At 49.3% G+C, this 27,347-nt stretch overlaps 1 protein-coding gene across 4 annotated transcripts in view; it reads right to left on the reverse strand.

Annotated features, from left to right (window-relative positions):
• Window positions 1-17,391: 17,391 nt before the first annotated feature.
• Window positions 17,392-27,347, reverse strand: part of ulk4 (unc-51 like kinase 4) — a 513,024-nt gene continuing 503,068 nt past the window's right edge. For all 4 annotated transcript variants that reach the window (XM_038796599.1, XM_038796603.1, XM_038796600.1 and 1 more), the window contains one exon: window positions 17,392-17,926. In XM_038796599.1, the coding sequence (XP_038652527.1) occupies window positions 17,863-17,926 (64 nt within the window). In that variant the 3' untranslated portion in view covers window positions 17,392-17,862. The remainder of the gene's footprint in view (window positions 17,927-27,347) is intronic.

Below are 27,347 nucleotides of genomic sequence, written 5' to 3' on the forward strand. Positions count from 1 at the left end.
CCAGAAACAAACCACACTTGGTTGTGATGATAAAACTTGCAGAAATGTTGACTGCAGCATTTTGTAATTTATGAAGAAAATGTAAAGATTTTAAAGTTAATGGAGTCCAGTCTGTCCCAATGGTCCAGAGGTGACAATATGGATAATAATTGATTATTGCTAAGGCGTAAGTGAGCATTTATGTTTGATATTTGAGCAGCAGATTGCAAGGAGCAATTTAGAATTACAATACCCTATTAATCCTGCAGTTATAACTTCCACAAACCTGTATCCTCCACTTGAGCCCCCAAAAAGTGCAGGAAAATTCTCTATGTATGTTCTGTATTCTACTCAATCTTGGGCCTAGCATATACATGTCCAATCTCAGACAGTGTCTTGTAAATGTTTTGGCTTTTCTACAAGGCTATCCTTTTTCTGCAGCTAATGGGAGACCTTGGTAGAAACATCCATTCCTAACTTTAAAAGCAACATTCTAATAAAGGAGACTTAACACTGCATCATGATTTCACGACCCTAAGCTCTGCTGCCCATTGTATTTTGTTATATTTCAACAAAACTCTTAAGGACATGAAACACAATCTGAGATGAGCATACTGCAGCCAACCTCCATCCTGTACCTGCCAAATGTGAAACCTAGACAGTGAAATCTCACCAGTCATCGTTCTTGGAAAATCTCTCACTGAATATATTTTATAATGGGAGTCAATTAGGTGTCAGGTGATCTACAAGAGGCTTTGCATAAAGGCAACCTGTTTAATAAAATAACTAAGTATGACATGCAAGATACCCCATGTGTTGGGCCTGGAGATGAAGTTGGTGGTTTAGTTGAAAGTGGTGAGAATGAATGAGGTGGCTGATCTAGATGTTGATGTGGCAGTGAGTTGTTTACCTATGTATGAACACTGCAGGAAGCAAAAGGGTACACAATATTTTGTGTGGTTAAGTAACTTTACAAATGGTGGGAGACATGAATGCTGAGACTTTACCATAACACAGGAGGCCATTAGGGCAATTTGAAAAGTGAATTGCCCCACTCCTCCTCAAATCCCAGTAATTATTTGCTCCCGGCTATTTATCAATTCCAAAAGGTGTGTAACAATCCAGGTTCTTTTTAAAATAAAGAACATGCAGAGCAAAAATACTTGGGGTTATTCCGCTTGATATTTCAAGGCAACAAAAAAGTTGTAGCAAAACTAGTCAATGGGAATATGGGAAGAAACTTTGTTAGAGTCAGACCTACCATAAAGATGGTTGTGGTTGTTGGAGGTCAGTTATCTCTACCAGGATATAAGTGCCTCAGGGTTGTGTCTGAGGTCCAACCAGCATGATCAATGATTCCTCCGTCATGAGGTCAGAAGTGGGAACACCTGGCAGCACGGTGGCACAGTGGTTACCACTGCTGCCTCATGGAACCCAGGTTTGATCCTAGAGTTGCATGTTTTCCCCATGTTGCGTGGGTTCCGCTCCCCACAACCCAAAGGTGTGTAGTAAAATGGATTGGCCTTGCTAAATTGCCCCTTAATTGGAAAAAATTAATTGGGCACTCTAAATCATTTATAAAAAAAGAAGTGGGGACACCTTTGACTTCTCAGCTGCTGAAGCAGACCATGTCCATTTACAGCAAGATCTGGATGATGCTCAGGCTTGGGTTGATAGGTGGCAAGTACTATTTGTGCTCTGCGAATGCCAGGCAATAACCATCTCCAACAAGAGAGAATCGAGCCATCGTCCCTTGACATTCTGAAAAAGGAGGGGGGGGGGGGAGCTCATAAAATGGTGCAAAAAGGTGAGGGTGGAGTGGTGGTGACATGTCGCCACAACCAATTCAGCAACAGCTTCTGGTACTGCTGCTGGGCTGTGGCCCCTGTGATTGGTTGTTGGACCTGTCTGCAGCCCCTGGGTATCTTCCCCCATCTCCAAATGTAGCCCATTGTCTCTGCACTCGGAAGAATTCGACAGGTGTTTTTCCAATTTCTGAATCCGGTCTTTTGTAAGACTTCCAGCATTGATGAGTAGATGGATGATTGTGCATCAAAAAGTTGCCTTGATCTATACCAGATCTTTTCCTCTGCTAAGCCTGTGTGTGATCACTGCACCTCTTGCACAATTCAGCAGGGCACAGTCAGGTTGCACCTTATGACTCAACACTGTGCCACAGCCACACTTTTATTTAAAAAAAAGACTTTATTCAAGCATTTTCATTGAAATACCAAAGCAGAAGTAAAATTATATAACACTATAAATAATCAACACCCACTCCTTCCCCCCGCCCCACCCCACGTGCCCCCTCCCATCCCGCCTGCCCCATTTTAACCCCTTTACCCTCACCGTTGGCTTCACGAGGCTTCCACCTCCGAGCGAACCCATCAACCGATCCCCTCAACATGAACTTGACCTTCTCCGTCTTCAGGAATTCTGCCACGTCATTCATACTCTTCCCCCCACCCCAGCTATGGGCGGCTCCGAGTCCCTCCATCTCCGGCTATCGGGGGCAAAGGACAAGACATCGACCTCTCAGTCCCTGGACTCTTGGATCTTCCAACACCCCACGTATCACTGTCTCTGGACTCTGGGCCACCTTCACCCCCAACACCTAGGACATTATATCCACAAACCCCTGCCAGAATCTCTTCAGCTTCAGACATGCTCAAAACATGTGAAAGTGATTCACTGGCCTCCCGGTGCACCACCCACATCCTTTACGTACTCAAAAAAACCTACTAATCCGAGCAGCCATCATATGTGCCCTGTGAGTTACTTTAAACCGCATAGCCTTGCACATGATGAGGGCGCAGTCACTCTCCCCAGCGCCTCCTATGTCCTGGCCTCCACCTCTCTACCCAGCTCCTCCTCCACTTCTGCTTTCTATCCCCACTGGGGACCTCTCCCACTCCATCAGCTCCTTGTAGACCTCAGCCACCTTCCCCTCCCCTATCTCCTCCTTCGACAGCACCTTGTCTTGCAACCCCATGGGCGGTAACCAAGGAAAGGATGGCACCTCTCTCTTCACAAAATCCCAAATCTGCAGGTACCTGAAACTATTCCCCCCCCCCCCCCCCCCCCCCCCCCCCCCCCCCGGTAGCTCATATTCTTCCTCTAGGTCCTCTAATTTCACGAAACTTCCGCCGTCCTGAAACCTCGCATCCAGCATCGGTGCAAACCTATAATTATCACAGAGTGGTGCCACACCGAGGTTCCCTCCAGTCCCAAATGCTGCCTCCACTGCCCCAAACCCTCAAGGCCGACACCACCACTGGGCTCGCAGAGTACCTTGCCGGCGAGACTGGCAGAGGCGCTGTTAACAATCTCCTTCAGCCTGTTCCCCTACAAGAAGTCACCTCCATGCCGACTGCTCCCCCACGACTCATTTCCTAACCATGCCGATGTTCGCCGCCCTGTAGTCGTTCATTATATTCGGCAATTGCAGACCTCAACGCCTCGTCCATACAAACCCAGGATCAGTGCGTTAACCTTTTTAAGTAACAACTTCAGGACAAAGATCGGGAGGTTCTGAAATACGAACAGGAACCTTGGCAGCACTGTCATGTTTACTGTCTGCAGTCATCCCGCCAGCGACAGCACATCCCACCTCTTGAAGTCCCCTTTCATTGGCCCCCCCAACCAGTCAAATTGAACTTGTGCAGCTTCACCCAACCCTGTGTCACTTGAATACCCAGGTATCTAAAACTCGCCCCCACTAACCTCTCCTGCATCTGGTCTCAATCGGGAACACCTCGCACTTTCCCATGTTGTACCCGATGAACCGGCCAAAGTCCTCCAAAATCTACATAATGCCCCCAATGGGTCAGAAATATATAACAGGTCGTCCGCGTACATCGAGACGCAGTGCTCAACGCCTTTCCAATTCCTTGACGCTCTAAGCACCATGCCAATGGCTCTACAGCCAAGGCAAAAAGCAAATGGGAGAGCGGGCCACCTCTGCCTCATCCCCGCTATGAAGCCCGAAATATCCCCAAATAACCCAGTTCGTTCACACACATGCGACCGGTGCGTTGTACAGCAACCGGACCCAGTATACAAACCCAAACCGCCCCAGCACCTCCTACAGATATTCCCACTCCACCCGGTCGAAACCCTTCTCCGCGTCCTACGCCACTATCACCTCCACCTCCTGCCGCTCTCCCTTTCACAAACCCCGTTTGGTCTTCGATTATCACCCCTGGGACGCAGCCCTCAATTCGTGATGCCAACACCTTCACCAGCAATTTGGTGTCCATATTCAATAGCGATATCGGCCGGTACGATCCACACTGATCCGGATTCTTGTCCTTATTTAATATCAGGGAGGTGGATGCCCATGATAGTGTAGGGGGAGTTTCCCCCTCTCCCTAGCCTCATTGTACCCCTTCACCAGCAGCGGCCCCAGACCCCCCCCCCTCCCCAAACCCAACCAGGCCCGATGCTTGCATTGCCCCCATGCCTTCCATTATCTTCCTCCTCAACCCAATAGGGGCCCCAATTCCTCCACCAACCCGTCCAGAAACCTCTGTAATTCCCTTTGCCCCGCCCCAGCCAGGAGCTCCGACTCATACAATCTTCTGTAAAACGCCTCAAACACCCCATTCATCCCCACTGGGTCACACTTCCCATCTTGTCCTTTACCAACCTCTCTCGCTGCCTCCTGTTTCCTCAGCCGATGGGCCGTATACTGCTCGCCTTTTTCCTATACTCATATACTGGCCCTCCGTAGCTGCCCCACAACCTTCCTCATGGACACTAATGAAATGAAAAAATGAAAATCGCTTTTTGTCACGAGTAGGCTTCAATGAAGTTACTGTGAAAAGCCCCTAGTCACCACATTCCGGCCCCTGTCCGGGGAGGCTGGTACGGGAATCGAACCGTGCTGCTGGCCTGCTTTCAAAGCCAGCGATTTAGCCCAGTGAGCTACACCAGCCCCTAATCCGAACTCCATCTGGAGCCTCTGCCATTCCTTCAACAACCCTGCCTCGGGGCCTCCCGAGTACCTCCTGTCCACCCTCAGAATCTCTTCCACCAGCCTTGCCATCTCTGCTCGCTCCTCCTTCTCCCAATGCTCCCAAATTGAAATAAACTCTTCCCCCCCCCAACCACTGACTTTAGTGCCTCCCACAACGTGGCGGCTGTGACCTCTATCATTTAGCTCCATGTACCCCCGAATGGAGGCCCTCATCCGCTCACACACCTCATCCGCCAATAATCCTACATCCAGCCTCCACTGCGGGCACTGGGCTCCACCCCGGTCCATTCGCAAATCCATCCAGTGTGCCGCGTGGACGGAGACCACGATCGTCAAATACTCCGAGACGAACACTCCCCCCAGCAAAGCCTTGTCCACCACAACAAAGTTAATTCGGGATTACACCTGCTGCACATGGGAAAAGTATGAAAATTCCTTCGTTCTCGCCATACCAAACCTCAAGTGGGTCCAACCACCGCAAACCCGCCCCCCACCCTCCATTACGCTCCATAAACCCCTTCAGCTCCTTCCGCTATTGCCGACACCTTCCCCTACCTCGACCAGTCCAAGCTAGTCTCTAAAACCGTATTAAAATCCACACCCTCATAATCAACCGGTGCGAGTCCAGGTCAGGAATCTTCCCAGCACTCGCCACATGAAATCTGCATCATCCCAATTTGGGGCATAAACATTTACCAGGACCACCAGCATCCTCTCCAGCTTCTCACTCACGATAATGAATCTCCCCAGGGTTTGGCCACAATGGTCCCCACCTCGTACGCCACCCGCTTGTTCTCCAACACCGCCACCCCCCTTGTCTTCATGTCCAGTCCCGAGTGGAACACTGTCCCACCTATCCTTTCCTCAACCTCGTCTGATCCCCTATCTTTTAAGTGCGTCTCTTGAAAAACCCCACATCTGCCTTTAGTTTCCTCAGGTGCGCGAACATGTGTGACCGTTTGACCGGCCTTCACATTCCACTTGACCAGCCTGGTAGGGGGGTTCGTGTCACGTGACCCTCCTGGCCCACCCTCGGATGTCCACTGTCATCACTCCCTCTCCAGCTGTGTCACAGTAACCACGTGCTTGTCAGCAACCACCCCCCTCCCCTAAACAACCCCATCCCCCGCCCCAAACAAAACAATCCCATCCCCCACCCCAAAACAATCCCATCCCCCTCCCCAAACAAAACAACCCCATCCATCTCCCCAAAACAACCCCATCCCCCGCCCCAAACAAAACAATCCCATCCCCCTCCCCAAACAAAACAATCCCATCCCCCTCCCCAAACAAAACAACCCCATCCATCTCCCCAAAACAACCCTCCCCCGCCCCAAACAAAACAACCCCATTCCCCTCCCCAAACAACCCCATCCCCTCCCCAAAACAATCCCATTCCCCTCCCCAAACAAAACAACCCCATCCCCGCCCCAAACAAAACAACCCCATTCCCCTCCCCAAACAAAACAGCCCCATCCCCCTCCCCAAAACAATCCCATCCCGCTCCCCAAAACAATCCCATCCCCCTCCCCAAACAAAACAGCCCCATCCCCCTCCCCAAAACAACCCCATCCCCCTCCCCAAAACAATCCCATCCCCGCTCCCCAAAACAATCCCATCCCCCTCCCCAAACAAAACAGCCCCATCCCCCTCCCCAAAACAATCCCATCCCCCTCCCCAAACAAAACAACCCCATCCCCCTCCCCAAACAAAACAGCCCCATCCCCCTCCCCAAAACAATCCCATCCCCCTCCCCAAACAAAACAGCCCCATCCATCTCCCCAAAACAATCCCATCCCCCTCCCCAAAACAATCCCATCCCCCTCCCCAAACAAAACCCCATCCATCGTCCCAAAACAATCCCATCCCCCTCCCCAAAACAATCCCATCCCCCTCCCCAAAAGAACCCCATCCCCCTCCCCAAACAAAACCCCATCCATCGTCCCAAAACAATCCCATCCCCCTCCCCAAAACAATCCCATCCCCCTCCCCAAACAAAACAACCCCATCCCCCTCCCCAAACAAAACAATCCCACCCCCTCCCCAAACAAAACAATCCCATCCCCCGCCCCAAACAAAACAATCCCATCCCCCTCCCCAAACAAAACAACCCCATCCATCGCCCCAAAACAATCCCATCCCCCTCCCCAAACAAAACAACCCCATCCCCCTCCCCAAACAAAACAACCCCATCCCCCTCCCCAAACAAACAACCCCATCCCCCTCCCCAAACAAAACAACCCCACCCCCTCCCCAAACAAAACAACAATCCCATCCCCCTCCCCAAACAAAACAATCCCATCCCCCGCCCCAAACAAAACAACCCCACCTCCTCCCCAAACAAAACAACCCCATCCCCCTCCCCAAACAAAACAACCCCATCCCCTCCCCAAAACAACCCCATCCCCCTCCTCAAACAAAATAACCCCATCCCCCTCCCCAAACAAAACAACCCCACCCCCCTCCCCAAACAAAACAACCCCATCCCCTCCCCAAAACAATCCCATCCCCCTCCTCAAACAAAACAACCCCACCCCCTCCCCAAACAAAACAACCCCACCCCCTCCCCAAACAAAACAACAATCCCATCCCCCTCCCCAAACAAAACAACCCCATCCCCCGCCCCAAACAAAACAATCCCATCCCCCTCCCCAAACAAAACAACCCCATCCATCTCCCCAAAACAATCCCATCCCCCTCCCTAAACAAAACAACCCCACCCCCTCCCCAAACAAAACAACAATCCCATCCCCCTCCCCAAACAAAACAACCCCATCCCCCGCCCCAAACAAAACAACCCCATCCCCCTCCCCAAACAAAACAACCCCACCCCCTCCCCAAACAAAACAATCCCATCCCCCGCCCCAAACAAAACAACCCCACCCCCTCCCCAAACAAAACAACCCCATCCCCTCCCCAAAACAATCCCATCCCCCTCCTCAAACAAAACAACCCCATCCCCCTCCTCAAACAAAACAACCCCATCCCCCTCCCCAAACAAAACAACCCCACCCCCCTCCCCAAACAAAACAACCCCACCCCGTCCCCCAAACAAAACAACCCCACCCCAAACAAAACCCCACCCCGCCCCAAACAAAACAACCCCATCCCCCTCCCCAAACAAAACAACCCCACCCCCGCCCCAAACAAAACAACCCCATCCCCATCCCCAAACAAAACAACCCCACCCCCGCCCCAAACAAAACAACCCCATCCCCTACCCAAACAAAACAACCCCATCCCCCTCCCCAGACAAAACAACCCCACCCCCATCCCCAGACAAAACAACCCCACCCCCGCCCCAAACAAAACAACCCCACCCCCGCCCCAAACAAAACAACAACCCCATCCCCCTCCCCTACACCTACCTCATGGCAACCCCCCACTGCACTCCCATTAACTAGCCCGCCCAGTTAGTATGGCCCCACCCCAGGCCTCCAAACTCCCTGGCCCCCTATTCACCGCCAACCCCCCCCCCCCCCCCCCCCCCCGCGAGTGTTGTAAAACAAAATTTAGTATTGAGCCACAGGTTTCAATACTAGGGCAGCTAAATAAAAGAGATTGGGGGCTGGATTCTCTGATTCTGGGGCGATGTCTCCATGCCAGGGCGGGGTGGAAATGATGGAAAAATTGGGGTAAAACGGCCACCGATTCCCAGTTTTGCTGGGGGCTAGCATGCCGGCAGCGTAGAGCACCTGGCTCTAGCTGCCGAAAAGGCCCGGAGAATTGCCGGGTCCGTGGCCGGGCATGCATACGGTGGTGACCGCTCGCGGCCCTGGCCCGCAAAATAGTCCCCCCACTTCGACCGGCTTGTGTGCCCGGACAACAGCCCCCACGGTGCCCCCAGCCCCTGATAATGTCCCCCCTGCCCGCGGATCGGCCCTTCCCCCAGTGTGGCGGCTCTGGACTGAGTCTGCAGCCCCCGAAGCCGAGTTCCTGACGGATGGGACCACACGCGACCCACGCCCTCGGGAACTTGGCCGGTCGGGGGCGGAGCATCGGGCGGTGGGCCTCAGGCAATGTCCTGAGGCTGTCAATACATCACGCGGCGTACACAGAGAGGGCGGAACATTGCGAAAGCGCGCCACTCCCGATTTGGTCGGGAACTCTGATTCTCCGGCCACTCGCCGAACACGATTTCGTCATCGGCGACCAAAGAAGTGTAGCCACCGAAGTTGGCCATTCCCTAAATACAAAATGGAGGAACGCAAAGCATACAGGTCAAAATGGACAATGTTTGCAGCCCCAGTAGGCTGCACCAAGAAGGTGTGGATTCTGTCTGCTAAGAAAGCAGACAGCACCGAAACGAACATTCCGCATACTAATGAGGCACTCTCTGGGATAGTTAGCATATTAATGGAACGATTCCAGAGACAATGGACACAAATGGGGAAGTAACTGCAACATTGTAAAGAATACCAGGCACCAGCGAGGTTCGAAAACAAAGAGCCTGAAAGCCCGCCCAGTAGCTAAGGAACAGCCTCAGTATTGGGGGAGGGGATTCAAACATATCAATTGGGAAGAGACCCAATCGATTCTGAGCAGGTAAGGGAGTCCGCCCAAAGGGGCGTGGATCCCTGAGACCTATAAAAGACAGGTCCCACACATGGTTCATTCTTCTTGACCAGCCCTCCCCTGTGGACCAGCACCTCGACCAGCATTTGCCAAGAAGGCCTTGAAGGAGAGAGCTAGAGGTTTGGGACAGCAGCCGCCAGCAAGTAAGTGTCTCACAACGATCGCTACCAGAGATAGACACTCCTGACCCCTTTAACTTATACCAACCTGAAGTCTGCAGACCAGAGCAGAGCAAGAGGCCTTGTTCCCTGACCCGGCAGTTCCTTTGAGATAAGTATAAGTTTATTTAGCGGTAGGAATAGTTTAATCCTTTTAGCATGTGCATGGGTAGTTATTATAATTGTATTATAATAAACTCAGTTGTTTGAACTTACTAATTGGTGTATGGTTGTATTGCTTTGAACTTCACATTGAACTTGTGGCGATATCTTAACGATACCTGGCGACTCCAGAGCTAAGTAAAGAAACAGAGCCAAATTGAGTGTTAAGCACACTCACCCAGAACGACCAACAGAATCCAGCCCCGATCTTCAGGAGTGTCCTTTTTTAAAATTTAGAATATCCAATTTTTTAAAATCCCAATTAAGGGACCTACTCTGCACAACTCTTTGGGTTGTGGAGGTGAGACCCATGCAGACACGGGGAGAACGTGCAAACTCCAATCAGACAGTGACCTGGAGCTGGGATTGAACCCTGGTCCTCAGCGGCGTGAGGCAGCAGTGCTAACCTCCGGGTCATCATGCCGCCCTGAGGAGTGTTCTAACGGTAGATAGAAAGATACGTCGAGAGATTTAGGAAGGGAATTGAAGAGCTTAGGATCCTAGCAGCTGAAAGCATGGCCACCAATCGGGCAATTTCCAAGTCAGAGATGTACAAGAGGCTGCAATTGGAGGAGTGCAGATACCTTGAAGGAGTATGGGGCTGGGACAAGATTACAGAGATGAGGAGGGATTTGAAAACAAGGATGAGAATTTTAAAGTCAAATCATTGCTTGACCAGGAGCCAATTAGCTCAGCGAGCCCAGAGGTGTTAGGACAACTAGAATTGATGTGAGTAAGGAGACACGGGTAGCAGAGGTTTGGTGAAGCTCACGTTTATGGAGGGAGACCAGCCAGGGATTTATCGGAATAGTCGCCTGGAGTAACAAACACACTGGTGAGGGTTTCAGCAATAGATGAGTGGAGGCATAGGCCAAGTTAGGTAATATTACAGACGTGGATGCTTGCACCATCACTAAGGTTGTGAACAGTCTGGTTCAGCATTAGGCAGTTGCTAAGAGAATGCAGCTTGCAGTGAGGACCCGTGATAAAACAATAAAAGAGTAGTTTGTCCCCAGCTTGTCCATTGTGTCCAATTCTGGACAGCACCCTTACGGTAGGACGTGCAGCGCGTTTAGGAGAGATTTACTAGAATGGTTTCAGGGATGCGAGATGGAGAAGCTGGGATTTGTTCTCAAAGTAGAGAGAAAACTACGAGGAGGTTTGATGGAGGCGCTGAAAACCATGACAGGTTTAGATTAAATAAATAGAAAGAAACTGAAATGGCTGAAGGGCCAATAACCAGAGGCACAGATTTAAGGTGGTTGGCAAAAGAACCAGAGACAACATGAAGACAAACATCTTTACACGACGTGTGGGTGGAATTTGGAACTAGCTGCTTGATAGGGTGGGAAAAGAGAATGAATAGTGGCTTTCAAAAGGGAACTGGATCAGTATTTGAAGGAGAGAAATGGCAGGGGTGTGAGGAGGAAAGAGTCAGGGAGGGCAAATAACTAGATTGCTCTGAGAAAGAGGCAGCACAGTACCAATGGGCCGAATGGCCACCTTCTGTGCTGGCCATTTTTTGGTTTTATGCCCAAGGATCAGCTTTGAGCCAAGTGAATATGCTAGCTGCTTCCACACTATGTCAGCTCTCTCCTATTGATCAATACTCTTGCTCCTGTACAGATAAATGTGCATCCATGTTTTTTGTTGATTATTTCATAAGATGTGGGTATCGCTGGCTAGGCCAGCATTTATTTTCCATCCCTAATTGCCCTCGAGAAGGTGGGGGTGAGTTGCCTTCTTGAACCGCTGCAGTCCATATGGTGTATGTACATTCACCGTGCTGTTAGGGAGTTCCAGGATTACGACTCAGCGATAGTGAAGGGGAACTTGCAGGTATTGGCATTCCCATCCATCTGCTGTATTTGTCCTTCAAGGTGGCAGAGATGCTGCTGAAGATGCTGCAGTGCAACTTGTAGGTGGTACACACTACTGCCAATGTGTGCCGGCAGTGGAGGGAGTGACTGTTTGTGGATGGGGTCCCAACCAAGCGGGCTGCTTTGTTCTGGTGTCGAGCTCCTCTTGTGTTGTTGGAGCTGCACTCATCAGGGCAATAGTTGATATCCCAACTATTCTTTTTTTTAAAATTTAGATTACCCAATTATTTTTTCCAATTAAGGGGCAATTTAGCGTGGCCAATCCACCTAGCCTGCACATCTTTTGGGTTGTGGGGGCGAAACCCACGCAGACACGGGGAGAATGTGCAAACTCCACACGGACAGTGACCCAGAGCCGGGATCAAACCTGGGACCTCAGCGCCGTGAGGCGGTTGTGCTAACCACTAGGCCACCGTGCTGCCCCAACTATTCTTTTTAACAGAATCCGATGAAACATTTCCAGTTCTGATCCGCAGCCATTATTCAGATGGGATTCAGAGTTCCCATTTATGTCTCAATTCTCTGTTGAAGCACACGTCTATAACTCCAGTACTTGATCTCCAATACTTCTGTCACGTTAGTACAAAAGCATTTTTCTGAAATTTCCTGAATGTCTCATCCCCCCCCCCCCCCCCCCCCCCCCCCCCGCCCCATAAGTAAATTAAATTGATCTCCTGGGTGGGATTCTCCATCCCGCCAGCTCAGTTTTCCAGCAAGGCAACATTGGGATTCTCCGTTCCTCCTGCCGGCCCATGGGGTTGCCCATAGTGGCCACCCCACGCTGTCGGGAAACCCGCGGGCGTGGTTCCGTTGCTGGTGCTGACGGACAATCTCGCAGCTGTAATTTAAATGTATTGAATAGTTACTAATGCTGCCAACTGTTCCCTGGTCCCAGTGGAAGTGCACATTGCGGCATTCCTGATTCCAATTAGTTTAAATACTTCACAAAGGCACTGTCAGTCTTCTAGCCCCCAGCCTGTTCTGATGAATTTCACCCACTGAAAAACTGACCCTCCTCAGAAAATATCCTCTGGTTATCTCCAGACACAAGCTTCCTTTACTGTACACCTTGAGCCAATTCAGGAGACCAATGATCAGGCTACTTCTTTCCGGCAAATTTTCCAATTACCTCAACAATCCAGAGGCCACTAATTTATCTCCTTTCTCCTCAAATTTGCATATTATTCCCGAGCAATTGTCCTATTAAGAGGATTTCTTATTCTTTTTTACCAATGTGGCAAGAATTACAATTCCCCTAATTTCTCTCTGTCAAACTATGTCCTCAATCCAAACCCTCGAAAGTTGCTGACTAGCCCCGAAGAATGGATAACAAATTCCTAACTCCCAAAATGGCCGTGGGGTGGAGTTTGCACATTCTCCCCGTTTTTGCGTTTCGCCCCCACAACCCAAAGATGTGCAGGGTAGGTGGATTGGCCACAATAAATTGGCTCTTAATTGGAAAAAATGAATTGGGTAGTCTAAATTTATTTTTAAAAAATGGACGTGGGGAAATCCCTGCTGCCCGTGCTGTTTCACACGCTTGTCTTCTCTGAGGATAAGAGCTTTCATGCTCCCACATCTGCCCCTCCGCTGTTGCCTTTTGTGTTGCCTGATGGCCAGCCAGCGCAGGCCTCTGTTGCAGTCTGTAGCTGGGTCTAGCTGCTTGTGGTTTCCCTCTGAGATTTGATAGAGGTGTTCACAATCATGGAGGGGGGGGGGGGGGGGGGGGAGCCGGACACCGCTCCCATTCCTAAAATAATGGAGAATGAGAGGGCCCGGATTTAAAGTGATATCCAAAAGAAACAAATGTGATATAAGAAAAATCTTTTCCATACAGCGAGCGGTTGGGGTCTGGAAGTGTGGCGGTGGCAGGTTCAATGGAGACATTCAAGAGGGCATGAGATGGTTATTTGAATTGTGCAGGGGGATGGGGAAAAGGCAGGAGAATGGCACTCATTTATAATGCTCATTTGGAGAGCTGATTCAGACGCAATGGGCTCTTTCTGCGCTGTAACAATTCTGTGATTCTGCGATCTCTTGAAGCGACCTGGAAGAAAGCAGATGTGTAAAAGTTAAGGGCTCGTCACATTGACACTCACAGGCAATGTGGTCCTTGCCCTGCTTTGAGGTTGCAGGCGTGGGAGGTTTCAGTCGCAAACTCAGCAGTGAAGCAATGACATCCCGACCATTGTCCCTCGCAGAGATTAGGGAATTGCTCCCTCAGTGCCTTTGGCATATATGACCCTCTGCTGAAGTCCTACTCCTCTTCCCCCTAGTAGCGTATCCTTCTCTGTGTGGCCTCTCTTCATTTTTCCAGTGATGCTGACCTCCAAGTGGAGTATCTACTGGGTGACCCATATCAGGAAGCAATTTGGTTCAGCGCAAGCTTTCAAATCACGGAAGAATTACTTAAGCAGCAGCCGGACCAGTCCCTGTAGACGACGGAAACGTTTGGCAAGGATAGAAAAGCTCCAAAAGTGCATATGATTGCACCATGCAGTCAGAAGGAGTAATCCAGCAACTAATGTGTAGATAGTTGATGATCCTTTTCAGTAGCAATCTTGGTGGAAGGGGTGTGTCACCTTCATTCTGTTTAATATTGCGTTCACCTGTGCACGGTTAATGTGTTGCACACTGGCTGATTTTGTAATCTGCCTGCTCAGCACGCTATGCGCTTGCACACCTCATTACCAAGATGGCTTCTCGGACAAGCCACACAGCATCCAGAAATTGGGCCCCACAAAGCCCAATATCTCCTCCATGCACTGAAGGCCAACATTTATCTTCCCATATCTTTTAAAACACCTTCTCCAATCATGCTCCCAAGGACAGCAGTCTTTATTCCAGCAGTACCAGTGGAATATAAATAACTGCCTCCAGGTTAGCACACACACACACACACACACGTATATAATGAGCTGCTGGTCTAAAGTTTCACAGTGGCAACAGTGGTTGCAGAAATACAGCCCAAAGTTTTGTGGGAAGATTAAAGTCAGAGTTCGTTTTTACAGTCCAACAATGTTGTCCTGTACTGTACTGACCTTCCCCAGAGATTAGGGAAGTTCCTTGACCAGAAATAAATCGCCATCATGACTTAAAGTTTACACATTTAACTGTTCTGCTTTCGCCACTATTGTTGTGGAATATATCCCCATTTCAAATAGAGAGGACTTGATATCATTAGAAGCACACTTTGGGCTGCTTCAAGACCAGAATCTGTAATAAAAAGAATATAAACGATGCCTTTAAAATTTGTATCGTTGTGCATATAAAGCATAATAAAGTCAACTGTAACTTGTGAGGAAACTGGGAATTCTTTTTTGCAATGTCACTATAATAAGCTTGTGTGCGTGAGTATGGGTGGGATTGGTGTAGTTAAACTGGAGATTGTCAGACTGCAAAAGTCAAAACATCAATTTAGGAGGTGTGAAGGTGAGTGGTTGTAATGGTAACGCACAAAGGACCAGGGAAGTAGTTTCACTAGGAATTTACATTAGACAGATAAGAGGTGATATTAGTTATGAAAAGTGGTATTAAAGTTGACTATTGGATTTCAATGGAAACATATAGGGGGCGATTCTCCGATATTGAGGCCAAGTGTTTGCACCATCGTGAACGCCGTCGAATTTCACGACGGTGCGAACAGGGCCCGGGCACGGCCTATTCTGGCCCCACAGGGGCCAGCACGGCGCTGGAGCGGTGCATGCCGCTCCAGCTTCCTTACGCGGCGCCAAATGGGCATGCGCAGTTGGGGCAGCTCAATCCTGCGCATGCGCAGTTGGGCCGCGCCATCCTGCGAATGCGCCAAATGGGCAGTGACCCAGAGCCTGGATCGAACCTGTGACCTCGGCCCGTGAGGCAGCAGTGCTAATCACTGCGCCACTATGCTGACCACTACCAAATAAATTTATGCAAGGCATTAATATAAGTTGTTCAGGCGGCATGCGGCGCAGTGGATAGCATTGCTGCCTGCGGCGCTGCGGACCCGGGTTCAAATCCCGGCCCTGGGTCACTGTCCGTGTGGAGTTTGCACGTTCTCCCCGTGTCTGCGTGGGTTTCACCCCCACAACCCAAAGATGTGCAGGATCGGTGGATTGGCCACGCTAAATTGCTCCTTGATTGGAAAATAAATAAAAATGTAAGTTGTTTAGAAATCAGTTGTTTTAGTTCAAAGGGCAAATATCCAAGATGCGAAAAGGTAAGTAAATGAGGCAAAGATAGGATAAGTTTACTTTTTGAAACATAAGGGGCGGGATTCTCTGCCGGCGGGATTCCCCGTTTTGCCGGCGCCTGGGGGTTTCCCGACCGTGTGGCGCTGCCCCACAATGAGAAACCCCATTGACCGACCGGCGTAACGGAGAATCCCACCGGCGGGTCGGGGCAGAAATGTGGCGCGGCGGGGCGGAGAATCCAGCCCAGGAACTATGAAGTAAAAGAAAGGAGTATGATCAGCTCCAGGGAAAAGGAACTTCTGAGAGCCTGGATGAAACAATAGAGAGATCAAAGGGAAGGAACACATTGAAGAGAAGTGAAGCCCGTGTGAGGTGGTAGCTGCTTAGATATCCCAAAAAACAATGTGAACGCTGGTAATATCTCCAAGCAGATTCATGCCGCTCCAGCTTGGTGGCTGAAATGTAGCTGGCCTGTACTGTGCTGTACTGTTCTATGTTCTATCTAAAGGTCAGACCTGTAGAACCAGTGTGTTGGCACCCTCAGGAAACACCCCAAAAGCAACATGGCATTGTGTGGTAACGTTATAGGAATTCTATAGCTTTAAAAAATCTTTGAGGACTGTTGCTTCTGGCAAAGGGAAAGTTAGCTTTGAGCGCACAAACAGCTTAGTGGAACTGTGTTTGAAGTACTGTTAACTGTGTGAAGCTATTCTTGGACTTAAGTGCAATTTAAAAAAAATTTAATACACGTTAAATTTAATATAGAACTATCAATTGTGGGCAGCACGGCAGCACAGTGGTTAGCACTGCTGCCTCACTGCACCGAGGTCCCAGGTTGCAGAATTGTTTTGGAAGCTGTTTCAAGTTTAGATTTGGGCAGGTTGGCATTTACCATCAGCCCTGCCTTAACAATTCTCAAACAAAATTTGGCATAAAGCCACATAAAAAGATCTTAGGAGAAATGATCAAAAGCTTGGCACAGTGGTAGTTTATGGGGAGCACCGTAGAGGAGGAGAGAGAGATAGGGAGGTTTAATTTCAGAGCTTAGGGCCCAAGCAATTGAAGGCATTGCTTCCAGTGTTGGAGTGATGAAAATTGGGGCTGCACGAGCGATCAGAATTGGAGGAGTGTAGAGATAGAATCAGATCATAGAATCTCCACAGTGCAGGAAGAGGCCATTCGGCCCATCGAGTCTGCGCCGACCCTTGGAATGAGTACCCTACCTAGGACCAGACCAGACCCCTACCCCTAACCCAATAACCCCACCTAACCTTTTGGACACTAAGGGGCAATTTAGCATGGCCAATCCACCTATTGAGTTTGCACATTCTCCCCACGTTTGTGTGGGTCTCACCCCCGTGACATAAAGAAGTGCAGGGTAGGTGGATTGGCCACGCTAAATTGCCCTTCAATTAGAAAAAAAACACGGCAACATTTTATAAACATTCAAAGTAAAGCAGTACAAAAATAAAGCTACTTAATAATTATTTCAAAATAATAATTTATTTATTACTCTGGTCTGTTCACAGAAGTACAGCGAAGAGGAATGTTTTTCTAAACATTCAGAGCGTGAGGATCCATGCCCAACTATACAGAAAGTAATTCACAAGTCCAAAATGCCACAAGTTATAGGAAAAATACACCAGAGTGGAAATTTCTTCAAAATACAGGTTTATAGCATCAGAGATCTATTAAAGAACATATAGAAAACACAGCTCTTTGTCATTATTTGTACCAAAACTTCATGTCATGTTAAAGGAGGTCAAACAATTCTTTTTACCTTGTAAAGCAATGATTTTTAAAAATTACTTTTGCTGTTGCTCCTTTCTCCCCAATGTTGCAGCACTTTGTTGAAGGTATTGCTTTTGCATCAAATTCTTGTGCTCTAAGAAAACCGGCCAAAGTGGCCAAAAGTCCAAAGTGACGGGGCTTAGTTGGGAGCTGTGGTTGCTTCCTGTTCATTGCTCAATGAGTTTCAGGATTTCAGAGGCCAAAGATGCAATGGCAATATCAGCATGGGAGCTGGAAGGTAAAGGCAAAATACTGTAAATAACCAGAAAAGATTCCATCGCCCACCTCATAACAGAATTCAATCAGATTTGAGAAACATTAAGTGATCGGGTTGCAAGCAGTGAAACTGTGAAGTAATATTGACAGGTTAAGTGAGTGGGCAAGCTGTAAATAAATGCCTATAAACATGTGCCTCGGCCATATTGGGCAATGTAAAATATGTATGCTGGCTAAAGGGGGCGGCCACAGTTGTTATTATGAAGATGCTTACCTGTAAATATACATGTTAATTTTTGCGTGTTTTTTTTTCTAATAATTTGTAATTTGTTGGATATAAAATATGAAAACTCAATAAAAAAACATTTCCAAAAAAAAATTGAGTGGGCAAGAACATGGCAGCTGGAAGTCTGCATGGGTTTCCTCCGGATGCTCCGGTTTCCTCCCACAAGTCCCGAAAGATGTGCTTGTTTGGTGAATTGGACATTCTGAATTCTCCCTCAGTGTACCCGAACAGGCGCCGGATTGTGGCGACTAGGGGCTTTTCACAGTAACTTCATTGCAGTGTTTTGTTTTCTTATAAATTTAGAGTACCCAATTATTTTTCCCAATTAAGGGGCAATTTAGCGTGGCCAATCCACCTACCCTGCACATCTTTGGGCTGTGGGGGCGAAACACACGCAGACACGGGGAAAATATGCAAACTCCTCACGGACAGTGACCCAGGGCCAGGATTCGAACCCGGGTCCTCAGCGCCGTAGGCAGCAATGATTGCAGTGTTAATGTAAGCCTGCTTGTGAGACTAATAAAGTTTATCAAAGAGGGTGCGGCACGTGACACAGGTCCCAGGTTCGATCCTGGCTCTGGGTCACTGTCCGTGTGCAGTTTGCACATTCTCCCCGTGTCTGCGTGGGACTCACCCCCACAACCCAAAGATGTGCAGGGGAGGTGGATTGGCCACACTAAATTGCCCCTTAATTGGAAAAGATGAATTGGGTACTCTAAATTTATTTTTGAAAACTGGAAAATGTTTATTTTTAGGGGGCCTGGATGCTCTTGAATACAAATCACAAAGGTAAAAGCAATTAGGAAAGCGAATAGTACATTAGCCTTTACAAAGTGATGGAAATAGAAGAATGAAGAAGTCTTACTGCAATTGCATCGGCATTTGGTGAAAGCACATCTGGAGTACTGTGTACTGTTTTAGTCTCTTTAATCTAAGAAGGTGATACTTGCCTTGACGGGAGTGCAATGAAGGAACACTGGACTGATTCCTGGGATTAATGGATTGTCCAACAAGTAAAGAATGAGTAGACTGGGCATACATTCTCTGGGATTTAGAACAATGAGAGATAATCTCAGTGAAACCTTTAGGATTCCTCCCAGGTTTGACAGGGTAGCTGCTGTGGGGGTTTCCCTGGTGGGGGAGTATAGAAAACGGGTCTCAGTCTCAGAAATAAAGGGGTGACCATTTGGGATTGAGATGAAGAGAAATTTCTCCACCCAGAGCGCTGCGAAGTTTGGGATTTTCTATCCCCGATAGCTGCGGAGGATCAGTGTTCAGTATATATCAATAGATTTTTGGATATAAAGGAATCAAGGGATAGGGGGAGAGTGTGGGAAGGTGGAATTGAGGTAGATAATCAGCCACTATCGTATTGAATGACTATCCCTTGTGTTCTTATGAGTTTGTAAGAATATGTCTTGCATGACTGGCCTTGAACTGCCACTTCCATAGCTCCTCTCCTGAAGCTGCTGGCTCCCACCATGGTTTACATCCATGGATGCTGGAAGCTATCACATGCCCTGTCCATGTGGCATTCTGCATTCGTGAGCCTAGAGTTTGAATACTGATCGGCTATTCATCTGTGAGGGAATTACAGCCACTGTCAATCCCCTCCTTGCCTGATGGCCACACACAGGTACTTTCTGGGAAGGGTTGCTGTATAACCATCATGAGTATGACCCTTATGTTCTTATGTTCTTATGTTCTTATGACCCTTCTGTCTATTATCCTCTCCCAAGTTCAGGGGCCTCTCCGACCACTTGCGCTGCCACTATTGGCACTTTGGTGACTAAGCTTACTCAGTCCTGTGGATCTTCCTGGTGCTTTGGGAGCGTGATTTATATCCCATTAAAAGTAGAGTGAAATTAATGCTTATTTTCAAACAAATGCTTTCATGTGTGGGATTCTCTGACCCCCTGCCGGGCCAGAGAATCGCCGGGGAGCGGCGTGAATCCCACCCCTGCCGGCTGCTGAATTCTCCGGCGCCGGAGTTTTCGCGGGGGCGGGAATCGCACCGCACCGGTCGGCGGCCGCTGGCAGCGGCACCCCGGGCGATTCTCTGGCCATCGATGGGCCGAGCGGCCGCCCGTTTTAGGCCGGTCCCGCCGGCGTAAATTAGACCAGGTACTTACCGGCGGGACCTGTCTCTGCAGGCGGCTTCCGGGGTCCTCGGGGGGTCGCGGGGGGATCTGGCCCCGGAGGGTGCCCCTACAGTGGGCTGGCCTGCGATCGGGGCCCAGCCTGTGCCATGGGGGCACTCTTTCCCTCCGCACCAGCTGCTGTGAACCTCCTCCATGGCCAGCGCGGAAACGAACCCCCTTGCGCATGCGCTGGGATGGCGCCAGCACATGCTGACGCTCCTGCGCATGCGCCAATTTGTGCCATCCGGTGGCGGCCCTTCGGCACTGGTTGGCGCGGTGCCAAGCCCTTTGATGCCGGCTGGCACGCGCCAACCCCGCTGGCGCCCGCCTAGCCCCCCTCCGCACCTTCCGGGCGGCCCGATGCCGGAGTAGTTCATGCCACTCCTTGGCGCCGGGACCGCCTGCCCCGCCGGGTAGGGGAGAATCCCGCCCCTTATGAATTATTCCATTCACAGAAAGAGAATCATACAAACCCACTTATATTCTATCAGGGGCACAATCAGGCAGCACGTAGCATGGTGGTTAGCATAAATGCTTCACAGCTCCAGGGTCCCAGGTTCGATTCCCGGCTGGGTCACTGTCTGTGCGGAGTCTGCACGTCCTCCCCGTGTGTGCGTGGGTTTCCTCCGGGTGCTCCGGTTTCCTCCCACAGTCCAAAGATGTGCAGGTTAGGTGGGTTGGGCACGTTAAATTGCCCTTAGTGTCCTAAAAAATAAGGTTAATGGGGGTTGTTGGGTTACTGGCATAGGGTGGATACGTGGGCTTGAGTAGGGTGATCATTGCTCGGCACAACATCGAGGGCCGAAGGGCCTGTTCTGTGCTGTACTGTTCTAAACTCTAAAAAAAAAATACTCACAAAATATTTCTAAGTGTGATCTCCCGGCGGGAAAGGTGGTGCCTTTCTTGCCCAGTGGGTTGGTGTGATCTAAATCGCAATCCACCCACTGGTAAAAACTATTTTGGAGAGGGCGAGTTGTGCACCAACACTGAGAGGGACGGGGTTAAACATGCAGCAAGCCCATTTTCACAGAGATTGGGGTGCCGTTTTCTAATAGTTCCCGATCTCAAAATGACAGTGAATCCTCCCCCCCATCGCCACGCCTGAACACCAGCACCGGCAGCGGGATTTCAGTGCCCCCCGCCCCCACCATTCTCAGCGGTTTTCAACCCACTCGCCCTCTCCTCCCCAAAGTATCACTGGCATGAGGGCAACGGGGCCCTCCCAATGGGTCTACCTTCAGGCATCCCCCTCCCCAATCGCCAGTATCTTCCCGCAGGTGAGCGCCACCCCACAATGACCCCGGCAAATGACCCCCCCCCTTTCATGCCTCCCCTTCCATTTCCCTACCCCCTTTCAGGTCACACCCACTTTCAGGCCCCGTCCCTTGGCAATGCCAACCTGGCACAGCACACTGGCACCCTGGAATTGCCAGCCTGGCAGTGCCAGGGCACTGTGCCAGGTTGACACTGTCAGGGTGCCGAGGCAGGTTCCCGGCTTTTCTGGGGCTATTGTGTCCTCAGCGAACTCCCCCTCCCTCCCTTGTGGTCATCACATCTGGTCTCCGGTAGTGGAGACCAGCAGCTATACCCGCCGGCTTCACATTCTGCCTGCGGGTGGGTGAATCGCGGGAGCTGGCTTCAAAAGTCCCGGCATAATTAAATATGCTAATCTGGTCCATGCTCAATGAGGGATTGAACCAGATTACATCAGCTGCCATGGACTTGGAGCATCGCACACTGTTTGGTACCCGGCACAAATCCCGTTTCGGGGCTCTCCCGCAATTCTCCTGACGGCGGGATTTGTGCCAGATGCAATGCGGCCAGAGATTAGCCCTCAATATCCTAGAAGTCAATCAACTGGGCAATTGCATTACTTCCCACTGTGTATTCTCCATCTTTATATGGAGCTGCTTTGCTTTCAGGAAGTCTATCCCATTTAGCACGGTGATAGTGCCACACAACACGATGGAGGGTATCCTCAATGTGAAGACAGGACTTTGTCTCCACAAGGACTGTGTGGTGGTCACTTCTACCGATACTATCATGGACAGATACATCAGGCAGATTTTGTGAGGGTGAGGTCAAGTATGTTTTTCCCTCTTGTTGATTCCCTCACCACCTGCTGCAGCCCCAGTCTAGCAGCTCTGTCCTTTACGACCCAGCCAGCTCGGTTCAAACATGGACAAAACAGCTGAATGCCAGAGGTGAGGTGAGAGTGACTGCCCTTAACATCAAGGCAGCATTTGACCGAGTATGGCATCAAGGAGCCCGAGCAAAACTGGAGTCAATGGGATTCAGGGGGAAAATTCTCTGCTGGTTGGAGTCATACCTGGCAAAAAGGAGGATGGTTGTGCTGGCTGGAGATCAAACATCTCAGCTCCAGGACATCACTGCAGGAGGTCCTCAGAGGAGTGTTCTAGGTCCAACCATCTTCAGCTGCTTCATCAATGACCTTCCTTTCATCATAAGGTCAAAAGTTGAGATGTTTGCGGATGACTGCACAATGTTCAGCACCATTCGCGAATCCTCAGATAATGAAGCAGTCCATGTCCAAATGCAGCAAGACCTGGACAATATCCAGGCTTGGGGCTGACAAGTGACATGTTACATTCGCGCCACACAAGTGCCAAGAAATGACCATCTCCTACAAGAGAGGATCTAACCACCTCCCCTTGACATTCAATGACATTACCATCGCTGAATCACCCTCTATCAAAATCCTGGGGGTACCATTGATCAGAAACTGAACTGGAGTAGCCATATTAATATTGTGGCTACCAGGGCAGGTCAAAGGCTAAGAGAATGATACAGCGAGTAACTCACCTCCTGATCCCCCAAAACTTGTCCACCATCTACAAGGCACAAGTCAGGCGTGTAATCGAATACTCTCCACTTGCCTGGATGAGTGCAGCTCCAACAACACTCAAGAAGCTCAACATCATCCAGGACAAAGCAGCCCGCTTGATTGCTCCCCCATCCTCAAACATTCAAACCCGCCACCACCGATGCACAGTGGCAGCCGTGTGTACCATCTCCAAGATGCACTACAATAACTCACCAAGGTTCCTTAGACAGCATCTTCCAAACCCACAACCACTATCATCTAGAAGGACAAGAGCAGCAGATACCTGGGAATCCCACCACCTGGAGGTTCCAATCCAAGTGACTCACCCTGACTTGGAAATATATTGCCGTTCCTTTGCTGTCACTGGGGCAAAATCCTGAAACTCCGTGCCTAACAGCACAGTGTGTGTACCTATACCTCAAGCACTGCAGCGGTTCAAGATGGCAACCCACCACCCCCTTCTGAAGGGCAACTGGGGAGGGCAATAAATGCTGGCCTAACCAGCGACACCCACATCTCGTAAATATATATATTTTTTAATTCTCACACCAGTCCCCCTGTTTTTACTGAGACTTTATACCAACCTATATTTATGCAAGAGGACAAAGCCGGCATGTTGTACAGAATAACATGTCTGTAGAAGGAAAAGGAACCGTTTAAGGGCCCTGGCATATCTGGGCAGCACGATAGCACAGTGGTTCGCACTGTTGCTTCACAGGGTCCCAGGATCGATTCCCAGCTTGGGTCACTGTCTGTGTGGAGTCTGCACGTTCTCTCCGTGTCTGCGTGGGTTTCCTCCGGATGCTCCGGTTTCCTCTCACAAGTTCTGAAAGGCGTGCTTGTTAGGTGAATTGGACATTCTGAATTCTCCCTCAGCGTACCCGAACAGGCACCAGAGTGTGGCGACTAGGGGATTTTTACAGTAACTTCATTGCAGTGTTAATGTAAGCCTACTTGTGACAATAAAGATTATTATTAAAGCATCTCGGCTGTCATCTGAGACATTGCTCTCGTTTTCCAGCAATGAGGCAACTTGGTAAGCTATACAACTATGGTGACATAACAGCGCTACAAAACATACTGCATATCCCAGCATACACATTCCTTATTTATTGTCACCATGATGAAAATGAAGAATTGGTAAAATATGTTCCGTGCCGCAGAAGGAGACAATGATTCTTTTGTGGAGTTGGACTAAAGAAGCTGAGGCGTATTTGCCATTGGATAAGATAGAGATAGAGATAGATAGATAGAGAAATACAGCACAGAACAGGCCCTTCGGCCCACGATGTTGCGCCGAACTTTTGTCCTAGGTTAATCATAGAATTTTGGACAATTTGTCATGGCCAATCCACCCAACCTGCACATCTTTGGACTGTGGGAGGAAACCGGAGCACCCGGAGGAAACCCACGCAGTCACGGGGAGGATGTGCAGACTCCACACAGACAGTGACCCAAGTCGAAATCGAACTTGGGACCCTGGAGCTGTGAAGCAATTGTGCTATCCACAATGCTACCGTGCTGCCCTTAAGAAGTTAACCTACACTCCCTTATTCTACCCTAATCCAAGTACCTATCCAATAGCCGCTTGAAGGTCCATAAATTTTCCGACTCAACTACTACCACAGGCAGTGCATTCCATGCCCCCACTACTCTCTGGGTAAAGAACCTACCTCTGACATCCCCTCTATATCTTCCACCATTTATCTTAAATTTATGTCCCCTTGTAATGGTGTGTTCCACCCGGGGAAAAAGTCTCTGACTGTCTACTCTATCTATTCCCCTGATCATCTTATAAACCTCTATCAAGTCGCCCCTCATCCTTCTCCGTTCTAATGAGAAAAGGCCTAACACCCTCAATCTTTCCTCGTATGACCTACTCTCCATTCCAGGCAACATCCTGGTAAATCTCCTTTGCACCTTTTCCAAAGCTTCCACATCCTTCCTAAAATGAGGTGACCAGAACTGCACACAGTACTCCAAATGTGGCCTGACCAAGGTTTTGTACAGCTGCATCATCACCTCACGGCTCTTAAATTCAATCCCTCTGCTAATGAACGCTAGCACACCATAGGCCTTCTTCACAGCTCTATCCACTTGAGTGGCAACTTTCAAAGAACAATGAACATAGACCCCAAGATCTCTCTGCTCCTCCACATTGCCAAGAACCCTACCATTAACCCTGTATTCCGCATTCAGATTTGTCCTTCCAAAATGGACAACCTCACACTTGTCAGGGTTAAACTCCATCTGCCACTTCTCAGCCCAGCTCTGCATTCTATCTATGTCTCTTTGAAGCCGACAACAGCCCTCCTCACTATCCACAACTCCACCAATCTTCGTATCATCTGCAAATTTACTGACCCACCCTTCAACTCCCTCATCCAAGTCGTTAATGAAAATCACAAATAGCAGAGGACCCAGAACTGATCCCTGCGGTACGCCACTGATAACTGGGCTCCAGGCTGAATATTTGCCATCCACCACAACTCTCTGTCTTCTATCGGTTAGCCAGTTTGTTATCCAACTGGCCAAATTTCCCACTATCCCATGCCTCCTTACTTTCTGCATAAGCCTACCATGGGGAACCTTATCAAATGCCTTACTAAAATCCATGTACACTACATCCACTGCTTTACCTTCATCCACATGCTTGGTCACCTCCTCAAATAATTCAATAAGACTTGTAAGGCAAGACCTACCCCTCACAAATCCGTGCTGACTATCCCTAATCAAGCAATGCCTTTCCAGATGCTCAGAAATCCTATCCCTCAGTACCCTTTCCATTACTTTGCCTACCACCGAAGTAAGACTAACTGGCCTGTAATTCCCAGGGTTATCCCTATTCCCTTTTTTGAACAGGGGCACGACATTCGCCACTCTCCAATCCTCTGGTACCACCCCTGTTGACAGCGAGGACGAAAAGATCATTGCCAACGGCTCTGCAATTTCATTTCTTGCTTCCCAGAGAATCCTTGGATATATCCCGTCAGGCCCGGGGGACTTGTCTATCCTCAAGTTTTTCAAAACGCGCAACACATCTTCCTTCCTGACAAGTATCTCCTCAAGCTTATCAGTCTGCTTCACGCTGTCCTCTCCAACAATATGGCCCCTCTCATTTGTAAATACTGAAGAAAAATACTTGTTCAAGACCTCTCCTATCTCTTCAGACTCAATACACAATCTCCCGCTACTGTCCTTAATCGGACCTACTCTCACTCTAGTCATTCTCATATTTCTCACGTATGTGTAAAAGGCCTTGGGGTTTTCCTTGATCCTACCCGCCAAAGATTTTTCATGCCCTCTCTTAGCTCTCCTAATCCCTTTCTTCAGTTCCCTCCTGGCTATCTTGTATCCCTCCAGCGCACTGTCTGAACCTTGTTTCTTCAGCCTTACATAAGTCTCCTTCTTCCTCTTAACAAGACATTCAACCTCTCTTGTCAACCATGGTTCCCTCACTCGACCATCTCTTCCCTGCCTGACAGGGACATACATATCAAAGACACGCAGTACCTGATCCTTGAACAAGTTCCACATTTCACTTGTGTCCTTCCCTGACAGCCTATGTTCCCAACTTCTGCACTTCAATTCTTGTCTGACAGCATTGTATTTACCCTTCCCCCAATTATAAACCTTGCCCTGTTGCTCGCACCTATCCCTCTCCATTACTAAAGTGAAAGTCAGAGAATTGTGGTCACTATCTCCAAAATGCTCCCCCACTAACAAATCTATCACCTGCCCTGGTTCATTACCAAGTACTAAATCCAATATGGCCTCCCCTCTGGTCGGACAATCTACATACTGTGTTAGAAAAGCTTCCTGGACACACTGCACAAACACTACCCCATCCAAACTATTTGATCTAAAGAGTTTCCACTCAATGTTTGGGAAGTTGAAGTCGCCCATGACTACTACCCTGTGACTTCTGCACCTTTCCAGAATCTGTTTCCCAATCTGTTCCTCCACATCTCTGCTGCTATTGGGGGGCCTATAGAACACTCCCAACAAGGTGACTGCTCCTTTCCTATTTCTAACTTCAACCCATATTACCTCAGTAGGCAGATCCCCCTCGAACTGCCTTTCTGCAGCTGTTATACTATCTCTAATTAACAATGCCACCCCCCCACCTCTTTTACCATCCTCCCTAATCTTGTTGAAACATCT

Source organism: Scyliorhinus canicula, chromosome 5 (genome assembly GCF_902713615.1).
Source record: "Scyliorhinus canicula chromosome 5, sScyCan1.1, whole genome shotgun sequence".
Lineage (NCBI taxonomy): Eukaryota > Metazoa > Chordata > Chondrichthyes > Carcharhiniformes > Scyliorhinidae > Scyliorhinus > Scyliorhinus canicula.